At 40.8% G+C, this 14,729-nt stretch overlaps 1 protein-coding gene across 7 annotated transcripts in view; it reads left to right on the forward strand.

Moving 5' to 3' along the window:
* The window catches only part of SMYD2 (SET and MYND domain containing 2), a 57,957-nt gene that overhangs the window by 36,810 nt on the left and 6,418 nt on the right, over window positions 1-14,729 (forward strand). For all 7 annotated transcript variants that reach the window (XM_077339111.1, XM_077339120.1, XM_077339130.1 and 4 more), the window contains 4 exons: window positions 1,294-1,396; window positions 6,702-6,812; window positions 9,008-9,128; window positions 10,633-10,807. In XM_077339111.1, coding sequence (XP_077195226.1) covers window positions 1,294-1,396; window positions 6,702-6,812; window positions 9,008-9,128; window positions 10,633-10,807 — 510 coding nt within the window. The remainder of the gene's footprint in view (window positions 1-1,293; window positions 1,397-6,701; window positions 6,813-9,007; window positions 9,129-10,632; window positions 10,808-14,729) is intronic.

The following is a 14,729-nucleotide window of genomic DNA, read 5'->3' on the forward strand; positions in this document are numbered from 1 at the left end:
CAGATCCTGGCATTACCTAGAGGGATGCCAGTAGCCCTTATGAGGACAGAGTTAGGTCTGCCCTCTCTGAGAGCAAGTGCAAATTTAATTACACTAAAATATATAAGAAAAGCTAAAACAATGAATACTGACTCCTACATTCAGCAGAGCCTAACTCTACTGATAGACCTAGCGGGATTGGAGCTGAACAGATAAATATAATTCAGGCATGATATCCAGTACCAGATGATCTCTTGAGATTATGGGGGAAGTGGACACAATCTCCATTAATGGATTTATCATATGGATGCTGCAATTGAAAGTTTTACAATATATTAGTCAAAGGCGGTTCCATGGTTTAAATCTTTTTAAAAAGAACATAGAAGAACACCTTACTTGGCTAACATTACTTCCATGCTACTACGGATGGCTTTTACCTATATAAGATTCCAGGCTATGCCTACAGCCCTGCAACTTGATCGATTCTCATGCATCCCAAGATCTCCATGTCTGTGTATATGTGGGAATCTGGAAGTTGAGGATCTCACTCATTACATCTTAACTATATGATAATCCAGGGAAGAAATTTATTTTAAAGTTAATTCTGGATGCATCCACAATATTTGGGCAATAACAAATTTATATTTTTATTGTATGATATTTATCCATATATATCCAATAGAATGGCTCTTTATGTCCTTGCAGCCAGGAAAATTAGAGCTGTAACAACCACGGGGGGGGGGGGGGTGGTATCCCGAGACTTCTAAATTCTGAATCCTGTTAATGGAATTTTATCTGCTATTATCTTTTTAGTGAATTATGCATTTTCTTTATCATTTTTTTTACTGCTACAAAACTAAAAAGTAAGCATCTTAAGTAGGAGGCCAGGATTACTGGTAGTCCAGATCAAGTTCTTAGCTGTTATTCAGAGTTCCCATATGCATACAAACCCTCTGTCCTAAGATGGAAACCATCCAAAGGTTTTTTCTGCATGGAGTTTTTGGGGAACCCCTCTGCATATCCTTTCCAACTCTCCATCTCGAATCTGGCTTAATGTCATTGGCTACTTTATCCTGGACTGCTGTTACAAAATTCAAATTAAAAATGCTTTTTCAGTTTTTTTCTTCTAATTGATCAGATTGTTTTGAGAGTAGAGCCAGGAAGTTGCACCGTTAAAATAATTTTCAGTGTTTCCTAAAGAGACACTGATTGATTGATTGTTATCTGTATGTAAAAAAACTGTATGTCACAGCTTTCCGCTGTGAGAATGTTGCAGATTGGCTAACATTAAGTGCCCTTTTGGTTTTTTTTTAGCGTGGCACTTATGAACCACAGTTGCTGCCCCAATGTGATTGTTACCTACAAAGGGACAGTGGCTGAAGTGAGAGCAGTTCAGGAAATCGAACCAGCAGATGAGGTAATTATATGTACAAGCAATGAATATTTGAGATGCGTACCTCATACCGATACCTCTACTGAAGGTGCTCACAGTTGTACCTATAGTGTGTTATTCTGTTTTTGTGGTACTACACACATGCACACACACCAGGGTATTTGGTATTTGCTGTTTATAAACCACTGTTAAAAGATTGGCTTTAAATGGTGGGGGTCAGTGACCTTCTTTTGGAGCCTGACTAATTTCATTTTCCTGGGATGAAACAGCTTATTTGATGTCACAGGGCTGATATCAAAAGGAGACACCGAAGTGTGAATTTTTCTCCTCTTGCTTATAATTTATGGTCGGACATTGCCATGTTGTTTCCCCTCAGCTCCACATCATTGACTGCTGTTGATATAGGTGAAGAAATGACCAAAGTAAATCTGACTAAATGTTAATGCTGGTGGGAGTTGATGAAACTCCATGTTTAGAGTCCCGTGCATCTCTAGCTTTATTTGATTTGAATGCAGCTTCAAATATGTTCTGGCCAGTGGGTGAAATGGGCCTGTGTTGCATTTATTATTATATTAAATTTCTAGACCACCACTATCAGCACAGCTGTCTTAGGCAGTTTACAGCAATGCTAAAATACAATACAATTAAATTACAATACAATTAAATTCAGTTAAAACAGTTAATTGGAATAACCAATTAAGTTACCAGTCAGTTAGTGATCCCCAATAGTTGGGCCAGGCAGTGAGCTATTGGGTTGCAGAGAGGGAGGCTCATCTTATTTGTATTCATCTGAACTGGCCTCAGCCATAGGCTTAACACATAGGTTGTTGGTGTCTGTTCCTTGAGATGTGCAAAATCACAGGCTACACCTCCCCATCTCAGTATTTTTGTTATTTTGTTAATTAGCACAACTATTCATACATAGAATGCTACCTTTTAACTCTGGTACTACAGGAAATTGTTTTGGAGGGGAAGGAAGGACACATACCTTTTGTGAATATTTTATGTGAAAAATAACATATTGTTTCAGGAAGTTGCAAACACAAGGCATAAATAAACAAGTTGATCAGTAATGGGTCTCTGGCATTCTTGAGGTTTACAGAGGCAAGGTGTCCTGGCACTGGAGAGTTCATCACTAAATTATGCCTAGAGACGTAAAGTTACCAGAAATGCTAAAGCTATGAGAAGGAAACTTCCCCCACCCCCACCCCTTCATGTGTTGCTGGAAAAAAGTGGAAATGGTGGGAAAAATTGGAATGTATGCAATATATTTGTTCCTATCAAATGTAAACATATTTTTCTGCCTTAACAATATAAAATGTGTCATTTGTAAATTCTTTAGCTTGTACAATTTTATTAATTGGCATATTTATGGAATTTAAAATGAAAAATGCCTTAGTTTTCTAAAAGGAAAATTAAAAATACACATAATACAGAAGGAAGAGAGCTGTCAACTGCTGTTTCCTATACTCTTTAAAGCCCATTTTACTCATGCCAAAAGAAGATTATGTATGATGATTTCCCCCCCAGTGTTCCCACGAAATACCACATTTTTCTGATGGGAAATTTGGAGGAGGGAGGGGGGAGTCCTCAGGCTTTATCGTGCTATAAATTCTGTGTAAATAAAACCTTGTCTTAAACACCATTTCACTCCTATCAAAAGAGAAAATGTAGGATTTTTTTCTAGTTCTGTACTCAAAATATATTTTCATGTTATACATTTTGACTAAAATGTTGTACTAATTTCATATATTTCATTGGAGGTTTCTTTTTTCTCAGATCTCCCTTGGTTTTCTTAATTTTTGCATTCATAATTTTTAAATATACTAAGAGGGGGTTCCTTCCACCCCCCCCCCCCAGCCCTTCCTATCTCTAGGGGTGCCCAGCTTTCACACAACCTTTGCTATTAATGGAGAGTTGGTGAAAAGCTAAGTCAGCAGTTGCACTGGATTCTAGTGGGCAATAATGTAGGCAAAAACAACTCTGCATGTGGAACATGTTCTACATATGCAGAAGAGGCTAGCACAGAGGCATGAAAATCTCTCCATCAGACAGCTTCATTGTGCTGGGGGGGGGGCAATGAAAAAGGGCCTGGCACCCCCTGCCCTACAGAAGCATCTTTCACTGAGAGCATCCAAGTGACGATGACTCCCTTCATTTTTACTGTATTGTAGATACCAGAAAATGTCTTCCTAAAGCTTTAGGAAAATTTACTTTCATGCCTTAATTTGTTACGCTAAGATAAAAGTTCCATACCAAAGAATTGTGAATGTATTGGCTGGACATTTCCTGACAAATATTGTTCTCTGCTATTACTGAATTGCTGGAAGGAGTGCCTGCCTAGCATTGAACCAGAGCATAGCTGTAGTAACAAATTTGTCTTTACAATACTGTGATATGGCCTTTGCCTCCACCTTCTGGTTCAACATAGTTATTACATAAGAAATCTGATGCAGTTGCCCACTCTGTGTGTGTGTGCGCTTGTGTGTTTCAAATTGGCTTCCATTTTTTGTGCCTGGAGAAAAGCAATTGAGATGCACTTGCTGTCGAATATAAACAAGCAACTGCTAACTAAAATCAACTTGCCTTGGGCATATTGAGAGAAGGTGAAGGACACGACAAAAACAAGAGCAGACTATGCAGTGCTGGTAGAGTGGATGTGCATTTGCTCTTCATTCCAGGCTAATTTTAGTTTTCTATTTAAGTGGGAAATCTAAAAATGAGGATTAATCATAAAAACTAGAACGCCCCAGCACTTTTAAACATTTGCAACAAAGCACACAGAGAAAATATTTCTGTGTGCTTTGGAAGAGGCAAGAGTATGCGTGTGTGCGATTTTCTTCTTCTTCTTCTTCTGTGTGTTCGTCTATATATGTGACATTTTCTTTGCCAGAGTAAGCTTGGCAGCTGTTCGCATTGTGGAATCATTACAATTACATCAACAAATGTGTGTGAAATGCTGGTGTCTCTGTCACCACACAACGGGTGCTTTAAGTCTTCGAATGCCAAGTCTGTGTGATAATATTTATTGACCAAAATATGTAAAAGATGCTAAACTACAACACAACTGCCTTTAAAAAACAAAAAACTCAGTTCTTTTTTCTTGTTATGTACTGTGATGGATGCTTGCTTTCCTTTTTAGGACACAGTGGTAGTATCGTGGTTGACCATGAGTTATTGACCCACTGTCTTGCCAGAACCGGGATTAGGGGGATTGTGCTGCAATGGCTAGTCTCCTTCCTCCAGAACCGGACACAGAGGGTTGCTGCGGGGGATGAGTTGTCAGACCCTTGCGGGCTCCCATGTAGGGTACAGCAGGGGCGATACTCTCTCCCATGCTTTTAAACATCTATATGTGCCCTCTAGCCCTGCTGGTCTGGGGTTATGGGCTGGGCTGTCACCAGTATGCAGATCACACCCAGCTTTATCTCCTAATGGACGACCAGATGGCTGGACTCCCCCTCCCCCATACATTTGCCAGCTGTTTGGAAGCAGTGGCTGGATGGCTCAGAGTCGTCTGAAACTCCTCTAAGCCAGAGGTCCTCTGGTTAGGTAGAAGAGGGCAGGAGCAGGAAGCACGTCTCCCATGCCTAGATGGGGTACAATTAACACCTGCACTGGTTGCCAGGAATTTGGGAGTGACCTTTGATGTCTCACTTTCCATGGAGGTTCAAGTCACAAAAGTAGCCCAGACGACATTTTTCCATCTTTGTCAAGCCCGGTTACTAATGCCCTACCTGTCCTTGGATCCCTTGGCCAGGTGATCCATGCAGTGGTCACTTCCAAACTAGACTTCTGTAACTTGCTCTACACAGGTCTGCCCTTGTGTTTGATCCAAAAATTACAACTGGTACAATATGTGACTGCCAGAGTTCTCACTAAGACACCATGGAGGGCCCATATTCTGCCAGTGCTTCAACATCTGCACTGGTTGCCAGTCTATTTCCGGGTCAAGTTCAAGGCATTGATACTAACCTTTAAGGCTATGCACGGTCTGGGTCCCACTTACCTCCGGGACCACTTGGTTGCTTATGCCCCCCGCAGGGTCCTTCGCTCTGCAGGTATGAATGTACTGGTTGTCCCAGGCCCCTGGGATGTTCACCTGGCCTCGACCTGGGCCAGGGCCTTTTCGGTCCTGGCCCCAACCTGGTGGAATGAGCTCCTGAAGGAGCTGAGGGCCCTGCCGGAGTTGTCAACTTTCCGCAGAGCATACAAGACGGAGCTTTTCCACCAGGCATATGGTTGAGGCCAGGGGTGGAGTCCCGGTATTCCATCTGAGGATCCCCCCCCCCTCAAGGTTTCAGCCAGATATGGCACCTCACTCCTAATGAAAGAAGACTTGGCCTCTGGCTGGGCGAGGAAGGAAAGGATCAGGAGTAATTATATTTGATCGCCAGCTGCCCTTGTTGTTGTAAGGGAAGATTTTATGGGGTATTATTATATTTTAATGTTTTTATTGCTTTGAATCACCGCAAGACCATTGGGAAGGTGGCAGAATACAAATTGAAAAATAAAATAAATAAAATCACCAGGGATTTATTTTTTAAGAATAACATGCTGCTTTTCTGACAAAAATGTCTGACAAAGAGTGTTTGCACTTGAAAGCTCACGCCCTGAATAAATCTTTGTTGGTCTTAAAGGTGCTACTGGACTCTGATTTTATTATGGTGCTTTTTCAACAAAGATATAGGAGAGTCACTTTATCCTCTTTATCAGTAGCAATAGTGGTTTTCCAGAACGGGTACTAATCAAAATCTTTTAGAATATTTCTCCTAAAAGAAAGAATTTTCTTTTATTCCTTCTTTATTTCATATATTATTTGAGTATGCTTATAATATTTTGCATCTTTTTTCATACTGGGATCTCAGTGGCCTTTTCGGTTTCTTGAAAACCACTCACATATGAGTATGCACGCTTCTACTTTGCAGCTTCTTGATTCCTTCCTTGCCTCCGGTTGGAAAATGATGGTCTAAAAGACAGGAACATGGTTCTTTTTTATTTTATTTTTTACTTTGACCTTTCCCTTGGCTTTGGTAGAGATGTATTCCATGCCAAAACCCTGTAACATGTTGGCCCCAGAACCTTTGGGAATAATCACTATTATGGGATGATTTCTTGCCTAAACACGTTCAGATGAGGCCTGTCTTTTGTGTCTAAAATTATAAAATTGACACTTTCATGCAGCATTGCCCTTCTAAAATCCACCCACTATGGAATTCTCACTGACTTTAATGGATCTTTAATATACTTTTATAGAGTAATTTGGTGCATTTGAAGGTTTTTGTAGCTGATCTGTGTTTTAATAAAACCATTAATCTTTCTTCTGTAGATCTTTACCAGTTACATTGACTTGTTGTATCCCACAGAAGATAGAAATGACCGTTTAAGAGACTCCTATTTCTTTACTTGTGATTGTGGAGAATGCATAACTAAAGAAAAGGTAATTTTGTCTAACAAATGACATTACTTAGGCTTGTAGTAATCTGCCTGCAAAGATTCTATTTATTTTTCATCTTATTTTCTTTATCACCTATTCAGGAAAATAGGATCAAGCCCCCAGGTCTCTTACAATTATCATATTTATCTAAAAAATTAATTTTATATGATCCCCTATTCTACCAGGCCAACCCATGACCTTCCGTGATATTAGAGCAGCCTTTCTCAATTTTTTTTTTACAGTTGAGAAACCGCTAAATCATTCTTCAGGCTTCAAGAAACCACAGAAGTGGTACGATTGTGCGGAATATTGTTGGGAAGCATAGCTGTGTAACTGCCCTCCCTGGGGCTCCTCGCCTCCCCACCCCACCCCCTCCAGGCACATAATTGGCCATTTTGGGAGGGGTGGGTGGGTTGACATGACCATATGTGGTCGTATCACTCAATCAATGTTTAATAAATTTTTTTTAATGTAGAAAAAATTAACTCCCAGCCATTCAGGAAACCCTTCCAGGACCATCAACAAACCCCAGGGTTTCACGAAATCCTGGTTGAGAAAGCCTATATTAGAGAGAGATTCTGCAAATTAATGTCCATAGACTGACCAATTGGGGCCAGTCTATAGATATCAAATCCAGCTGACCAGTATAGTCAACAAGCACATATCAATTTCTTTGCATTATTCTATTAATTGAGAGACCGTTGTTACAAAGCCTACCAGGTGTTTTTTAGACATGTGTCCAATACAAGGTCAGTGCAGGAAAAATCCTTGGTATAACTGAAGTGTGCTGCAGCTGAAATATTGAGATGAAGCTTTTATTTCTTCTCATCTTTATCATCATTAATTGATGCTTTGAGCTTTTTTTGGAAAGGGGTTAAAATAAAATTATTTAATATTGATTATGGTGCCTAGAACATGTTAGGCCTAAGAACAGATGTGACATAAAGTACTCATTATTTCAAATTCCCATTTATACAACTGAGTCCATCCTACATCAGCCATTATGTCTGTGACTGAGATGAAATTTGAATGAGATTTGAATGCAGGTTCCAGTCACATATTTCCTCCCCTCCTTAATTAGGTTTTACCACTCTTCTTTCATTTTGTAGGGAAGAATTATAGCTTTTTGATGAAGACAACCACTGTGCTAAAAGCCACGCAGGATTCTGGGTTCATGGGTGGAAAAATCAAAACTGTAGTCTTATGTGACCTGACAGTTGTGGGTAGGGATGCTGTTTCTTCAGTGAAGGCAGGGGTGCCCTACCCCTGTTTTCTTTCCTGTTGCCATTCTTAAGTGGGCACAATAAAAAAATGACTTCTGAGCCTGTGGTGTGACATTTGTTCCTGTATGCCTCAATAGGGATTTCTGGAAGCTCTTGAGGTAAAACCATAGAATTTTGGTGAATCTCATGTCCCTTCTGGGGAAACCGGGTTTTCTCCATAAGTGATGTCATACCACCATTGATGGCTTCCTGTCCCCAGGGTCTCCTGCTGTTTGTTAGGTGGGCTGATAACCCTATTTGTGATGCAGTGTGGCAAGAGACAGATGATACGTAGATCCTAAGCAATTCGGGGCTTTACAAATTAGTACCTGGAAGACCATGGGAGGATGGACGTGCAAATATTGGATCACTAGCGTCTAATTCTTTTAATTCTGTCAGGAATTAATTCTTTTATTTCCGTCAGGAAATAGGAAGCCACATTCTGCCATTATGTGTAAGAGCTGTTTAATCCCCTAACTTCAGGGCTGTGACTTAATTAATGACAGAATTGGTGAAGAAGCTGATGATCTTCAGCCATGATGAAACAGTCATTTGAGCAGTGTGAATCGGGGAAGAGACCACTGGTCTGACACAGCATGCAGTTGCTCAGTTCTTTGCAGCCTGTTTTATGTCTCCCATGGACAAGGTTTGCAAAGGTAATTGGTCTATTTAGCGCAATATTGAAGTGTCTTGTGAAGGAGTTTTTGTGTACCCATAGCAATTACCCAGTTTTTCAAATAACATTAGTGAAAAGGTGGGAGAAAAGGAGTCAAATGACAGGCTCTCCTCCCACATCCCATTCTGTTCTTCTAATAGTTTATGCTTCTTTACAAAGCTCCCTAATTTTTTTAGCTATTGTCAGGTTTTGTGCAGATCTGCTTTTTGTGTTACAGCTAGAACAGCTCTCCTGACTCTCTCTTGTAACTCTTCCCCCAGGACAAAGATAAACTTGAAATCTGCAAGCTGAACGAGCCTCCATCAGCAGAAGCTGTGCGAGATATGATCAAATATGCCAGAAACGTGATTGAAGAATTCAGGAGAGCCAAACACTACAAATATATCCTTTAGTGTTCTCTCTTCTCTCTTCCATAAAATCAAACTTTACATTCAGTTTAGGAGCCTCATTTTTGTTGAAGGGTGTCCAGAAATGAATTTTTTCTGCATTCTCCTTCTCCTTCCCTGGCTTGTGCTCTTTCTGTAGGAGACTGTTCCATTTGTGTGAAGTTCTAGCCAATATGTTCTCTTTGGAAGTGAACTTAGAGTAGGAGCCAAAAGTTCATTTTCAGATGACTTCTTGAATCTATATTTCTTTATATGCTGCTAATTAAACAAGGAACAAATGCAAGAACTCTGTGCTGCAAAAAGTCTGCATTTTAATAGGGAAACTAGCCTCATTCATTTAATGCTTCCTTGAGATAATCTGTTTCTGTTAGTCTTCAAGATATATTTGTTATATTACCTATTAACTTCCATAATGGTAGAAAAGTTCAGTCGGTAAGAAGCCTCCAATCACATATTCTGCAATTGTACCATGGATGCGTGCCCTCCTTTTTCAGCAGGGTTTCGTCCCCTGGTACAATGGTCTCTACTGACTCAGGCCCCTCTGGTGGCTCATGTATTTATCAGGTGCCTTTCCGCCATAAAAGCCTTAAAGGGGGCAAGTCTAAATAAGATATGATGAAACAGAGAAGGCGAATGTTGCAAGCCAGACTTTGTCCCTATTTGGGAGGAGAGTAGTATATAAATAAAATAAACCAGTAGTGTTTGCTAAAGAAATAAACTATTTGTGGATTTCCTCTGAATTAACTTTTCTACAGTGTTAAGGAGAAGAAAACAAACAATAAGCCTTGCTTTTTGAAACTTCAAATATGTGTTGTCTGACTAGTCTAAGAGGGACTCTCTTGTCCTGCTTTTTGTTTTCAAGAATTTCTGGAAAGGATTTTTGTTGCCTTCCCTTTTCCTTTGCATTTCCCCACCAAATCCCATGCTTGAAGATTAGGGACCGTTTCAGAAAAATATGAAGTGCAATGCACAAGGGGCTATAGAAGAAAGCAAAATAGTCAGAAATCTGCCTCCCTCTCCCTCGTTGGCGAGCTTTTCCTCTGTTCATGATGATCACTCTGTTCAGAGAAGAGAGGAGCCATTTGTACCAATTCCTTCTCCAAAACCGGCTCCAAAACCTCATTGGGAGCTTTTTGGGGTGGGGAGGTAGGCATACCGGGAGCTACAGAGAGAAGCAAAAGTCCCTTCTGCAAACTGCATTCACAGGAGTCTTGGATTTAACCCTTTGTTACCATCATCTGATTTTAAAGGTACACTGTCTCTGAACATGGTGAGACTATGAATTCTCATGACTAATAGTATCACCACACTAACTTAATATACCAGAAACCAGAGACAAACAATGGTGATGGATTATATATGTGTGTGAAATATGTATCTTGAAGGTTTTTTGCCCTGCTTATAAAGGTTGCCCTTTTAAGGAACAGGTACAAAGTCCTTAAACTTGAAGTGGTTATGATCTGTGGTCCTGTCTGGATATTCCTTGACTCTTGGCTTACCTCCAAGTGAACTGCTGGAGGTTTGTGAGCGTAGCCTGGACAAGATGGGCTCTGTGTTTGAAGAGAGCAATGTGTACATGCTGCACATGATGTATCAGGCCATGGGAGTCTGTCTGTACATGCAAGACTGGGAAGGTGCTTTACGCTACGGGCAGAAGATTATCAAACCATACAGGTAATGTACAATTACAGGGAAAGTTTGGAACAGTATGGTAAGCAGAAGTACCTGTAATGCATTTGTGGTTTTAATCAAAGAATGAGATCTCATTAAGCAATGTTTCTGCCTATAGGTCAGCAGAAATGGTAGGGTCTAAAAGAATGCAACCTGTTTATCTCACAATAGCCTCTGATTGATTTACATGTCCAGGAACAGGACTGCCATCTGAGTCTGAGTCAATTTAATGTGTTAATCATATGGGTTGTAATTATTTGCATACCTTTGCATATGAATGAATCAATGGTTTTTGAAGAAAAGTATTTAATTGTACATGATTTATGTACATGTCGCAGTGGAACCATCCTACAGATATTTTCTTTGCTATGAGAGAAGGGCTGTCTGCCCAATCTAAGATGGTCTCCACTGTCTGTAGTTTTTAATACTGAGCACTTTTTAAACTGATAAACCTTTTTAATAGTTTAATTTTATCCTGTTAATCAGTCTTGAAAAAATAAAAGAGAGTCAATTTTGGCAGCATTAGTGATTCGTTTCTGTCATCCCAGCACACTAGCTGGTGTGAAAAAGCCAAGCAAAACCAGGAACCGGTTGTTTCTGTTAAGAGATTCAGCAAAGTGGTGTGGATGAAGCTTGCCTACAGGTTGTCCCATCCTTATGTGACAGATTCCAGTGGCATTTGCAGTAAGGGAAATTCTTTATAAATTCAACGCAGTGGAGTTGGACTGCCAGAAAAATCTCTCCTTAGATCTCCCTCTGAATATTCATTCTGTCATTAAAATGTTATTTGCTTTTTTTGCCTTTGACTTCTACATCTATTGCTCTTTTTCCTGGACAGTCTGCTCAGAAGTTGTGTGTATATATGTGTATGAGAGAGAGGAGGGGGGGGGGATTCATTTGATTTTCTTTATCCTGCCCTTCCTCTAAGGAGCTCACCCCTTTATTCTCACATACAAGATGAGTGGGAACTGACCCAAGGTCATCCAGTGAGCTTTATGGTTGAGTGAAGTTTTGAACTTAGGCTTAGGAAAGCATTCTAACCACAGCTCCATGAGTATCCCCGAACCGCTTGGCTTCTTCCACTAGCTTAGCTTCTGTGAAGTTCTGAGTGGATAGGCAATCTTGGCTAGCTCTTCTGAAGGTGGCCAGCTGTTCTCAGAGACTGGTAGCCTTGCATCAGAAATTGGAATATTAAAGGGGGTCTAGGGAGATCTTGAAATTCAAAATTAAATCCATAAGCAATTTCTCTTCATGTAATTTCAGGGAAGTATTTGCTAAGTAAATATCACTGTATTGGCTTTCTGGTTGATTGGCGTTTGGCACAAATCAATGTCAGCTACTTCCACTAGGCATACCTAGTTCACCACTTTAGGGTTTCTTTCTATAGCTGCCTTACTTGTAGCTCCATAAAAGCCCAATTATCCCGGCTGAGTGGTGGTGTCAGTAGTGGTGGTGCACACTTAATTTCTAGCCCCTCCCTTTCACCTGAAGCCACAAAACCCTAGCTTCTTTACAACAAACAAAATTATTCCCCTCCTTCCCATACAAGCACCATAGTGCTAGAGCTCTTACGTGGCTGGTCCCAGGTGAATCATAGAATCACAGAGTTGGAAGGGGCCATACAGGCCATCTAGTCCAACCCCCTGCTCTACACAGGATCAGCCCAAAGCATCCTAAAGCATCCAAGAAAAGTGTGTATCCAACCTTTGCTTGAAGACTGCCAGTGAGGGGGAGCTCACCACCTCCTTAGGCAGCCTATTCCACTGCTGAACTTCTCTGACTGCGAAATTTTTTCCCCTGATATCTAGCCTATATCGTTGTACTTGTAGTTTAAACCCATTACTGCGTGTCCTCTCCTCTGCAGCCAACGGAAACAGCATCCTGCCCTCCTCCAAGTGACAACCTTTCAAATACTTAAAGAGGGCTATCATGTCCCCTCTCAAACTCCTTTTCTCCAGGTTGAACATTCCCAAGTCCCTCAACCTATCTTCATAGGGCTTGGTCCCTTGGCCCCAGATCATCTTCGTCGCTCTCCTCTGTACCCTTTCAGTTTTATTGACGTCCTTCTTGAAACTGAATACTAGAGCAAATTTGCAAATTTTGTGTAGTTTTCCGGAATTGAGCTCTCCTAGTCACGGAAACCCCCTTCAAGGATCGCTGCCTTGCCGTGGCAAGGGGGCTTGCGTAGCTCAGTGAAGCTATGAGCTATGCCATGCAGGGCCACCCATAGCTGAGAGCTCTGACAAAAGGTGATCCACTGGAGAAGGAAATGGCAAACCACTCCATGAGCCCCTCAGATCGGAAGGTGTCCAATATGCTACTGGGGATGAGCAGACGGCTATTACAAGTAGCACCAGAATGAATGAAGCAACTGGGCCAAAGATGAAAGGACGCTCAGTTGTGGAAGTAACTGGTGGCGAAAAGACAGTCCGATGCTGTAAAGATTTTTATTCCATAGGAACCTGGAACGTCAGATCCATGAATCAAGGCAAGCTGGTTAAACAAGAGATGACAAGACTGAACATCGACATTTTAGGAATCAGTGAACTAAAATGGACAGGAATGGGTGAATTTAATTCAGATGACCATCAGGTATACTACTGTGGACAAGAATCTCGCAGAAGAAATGGAGTAGCCTTCATAATCAATAAGAGAGTAGGAAAAGCAGTCTTGGGATACAATCCCCAAAATGATAGAATGATCTCAGTTTGAATCCAAGGCAACCATTCAACATCACAGTAATCCAGGTCTATACCCCAACCACTGCTGCTGAAGAGGATGAAGGTGACCAGTTCTATGAAGCCCTACAACACCTAGAAGCAACGCCAAAAAATGATGTGCTTATCATCATGGGGGATTGGAATGCTAAAGTAGGAAGCCAAAAGATAACTGGGATAACAGGCAAGTTTGGCCTTGGAGTACAAAATGAAGCAGGGCACAGGCTGGTAGAATTTTGTCAAGAGAATACAATGGTCATAGCAAACACTCTTTTCCAACAACCCAAGAGATGACTCTACACATGGACATTACCAGACAGTCAACACAGAAATCAGATTGACTATGTGCTCTGCAGCCAAAGATGGAGAAGTTCTATACAGTCAATAAAAACAAGACCAGGAGCTGATTGTGGTTCAGATCATCAGCTTCTTGTTGCAAAATTTAGGCTTAAATTGAAGAAAGTAGGGAAAAGCACTAGGCCACTCAGGTATGAACTAAATCATATCCCTGACGAATATACAGTAGAGGTGACAAATAGATTTAAGGAATTAGATCTGATAGACAGAGTGCCTGAAGAACTATTGATGGAGGTTCGCAACATTGTACAAGAAGCAGCAACTAAAACCATCCCAAAGAAAAAGAAATGCAAGAAATCAAAATGGCTGTCTGAGGAAGCTTTACAAATAGCTAAGGAGAGAAGGGAAGTAAAGGCAAGGGAGAAAGAGAAAGATACACCCAATTGAATGCAGAATTCCAGAGAAAAGCTAGAAGAGATAAGAATGCCTTCTTAAATGAACAGCGCAAACAAATAGAAGAAAACAATAGAATGGGGAGGACCAGAGATCTTTTCAAGAAAACTGGAGATATGAAGAGAACGTTTAATGCAAAGATGGGTATGATTAGGGACCAAAATGGTAGGGACCTCACAGAAACAGAAGAGATTTTAAAAAAGGTGGCAAAATTATACAGAAGAACTATACAAGAGCGAGCTTAACATCCCTGATAACCACAATGGGGTAGTTACTGACCTGGAGCCAGACATCCTGGAATGTGAAATCAAATGGGCCTTAGGAAGTCTGAGCAACAATGGTGGTGACAGCATTCCAGTTGAACTATTCAAAATCTTAAAAGATGATGCAGTAAAAGTGCTACACTCAATATGCCAGCAAATTTGGAAAACTCAACAATGGCCACAGGATTGGAAAAG

This window comes from Paroedura picta, chromosome 1 (genome assembly GCF_049243985.1).
Source record: "Paroedura picta isolate Pp20150507F chromosome 1, Ppicta_v3.0, whole genome shotgun sequence".
NCBI classification, from domain to species: Eukaryota; Metazoa; Chordata; class Lepidosauria; order Squamata; family Gekkonidae; genus Paroedura; species Paroedura picta.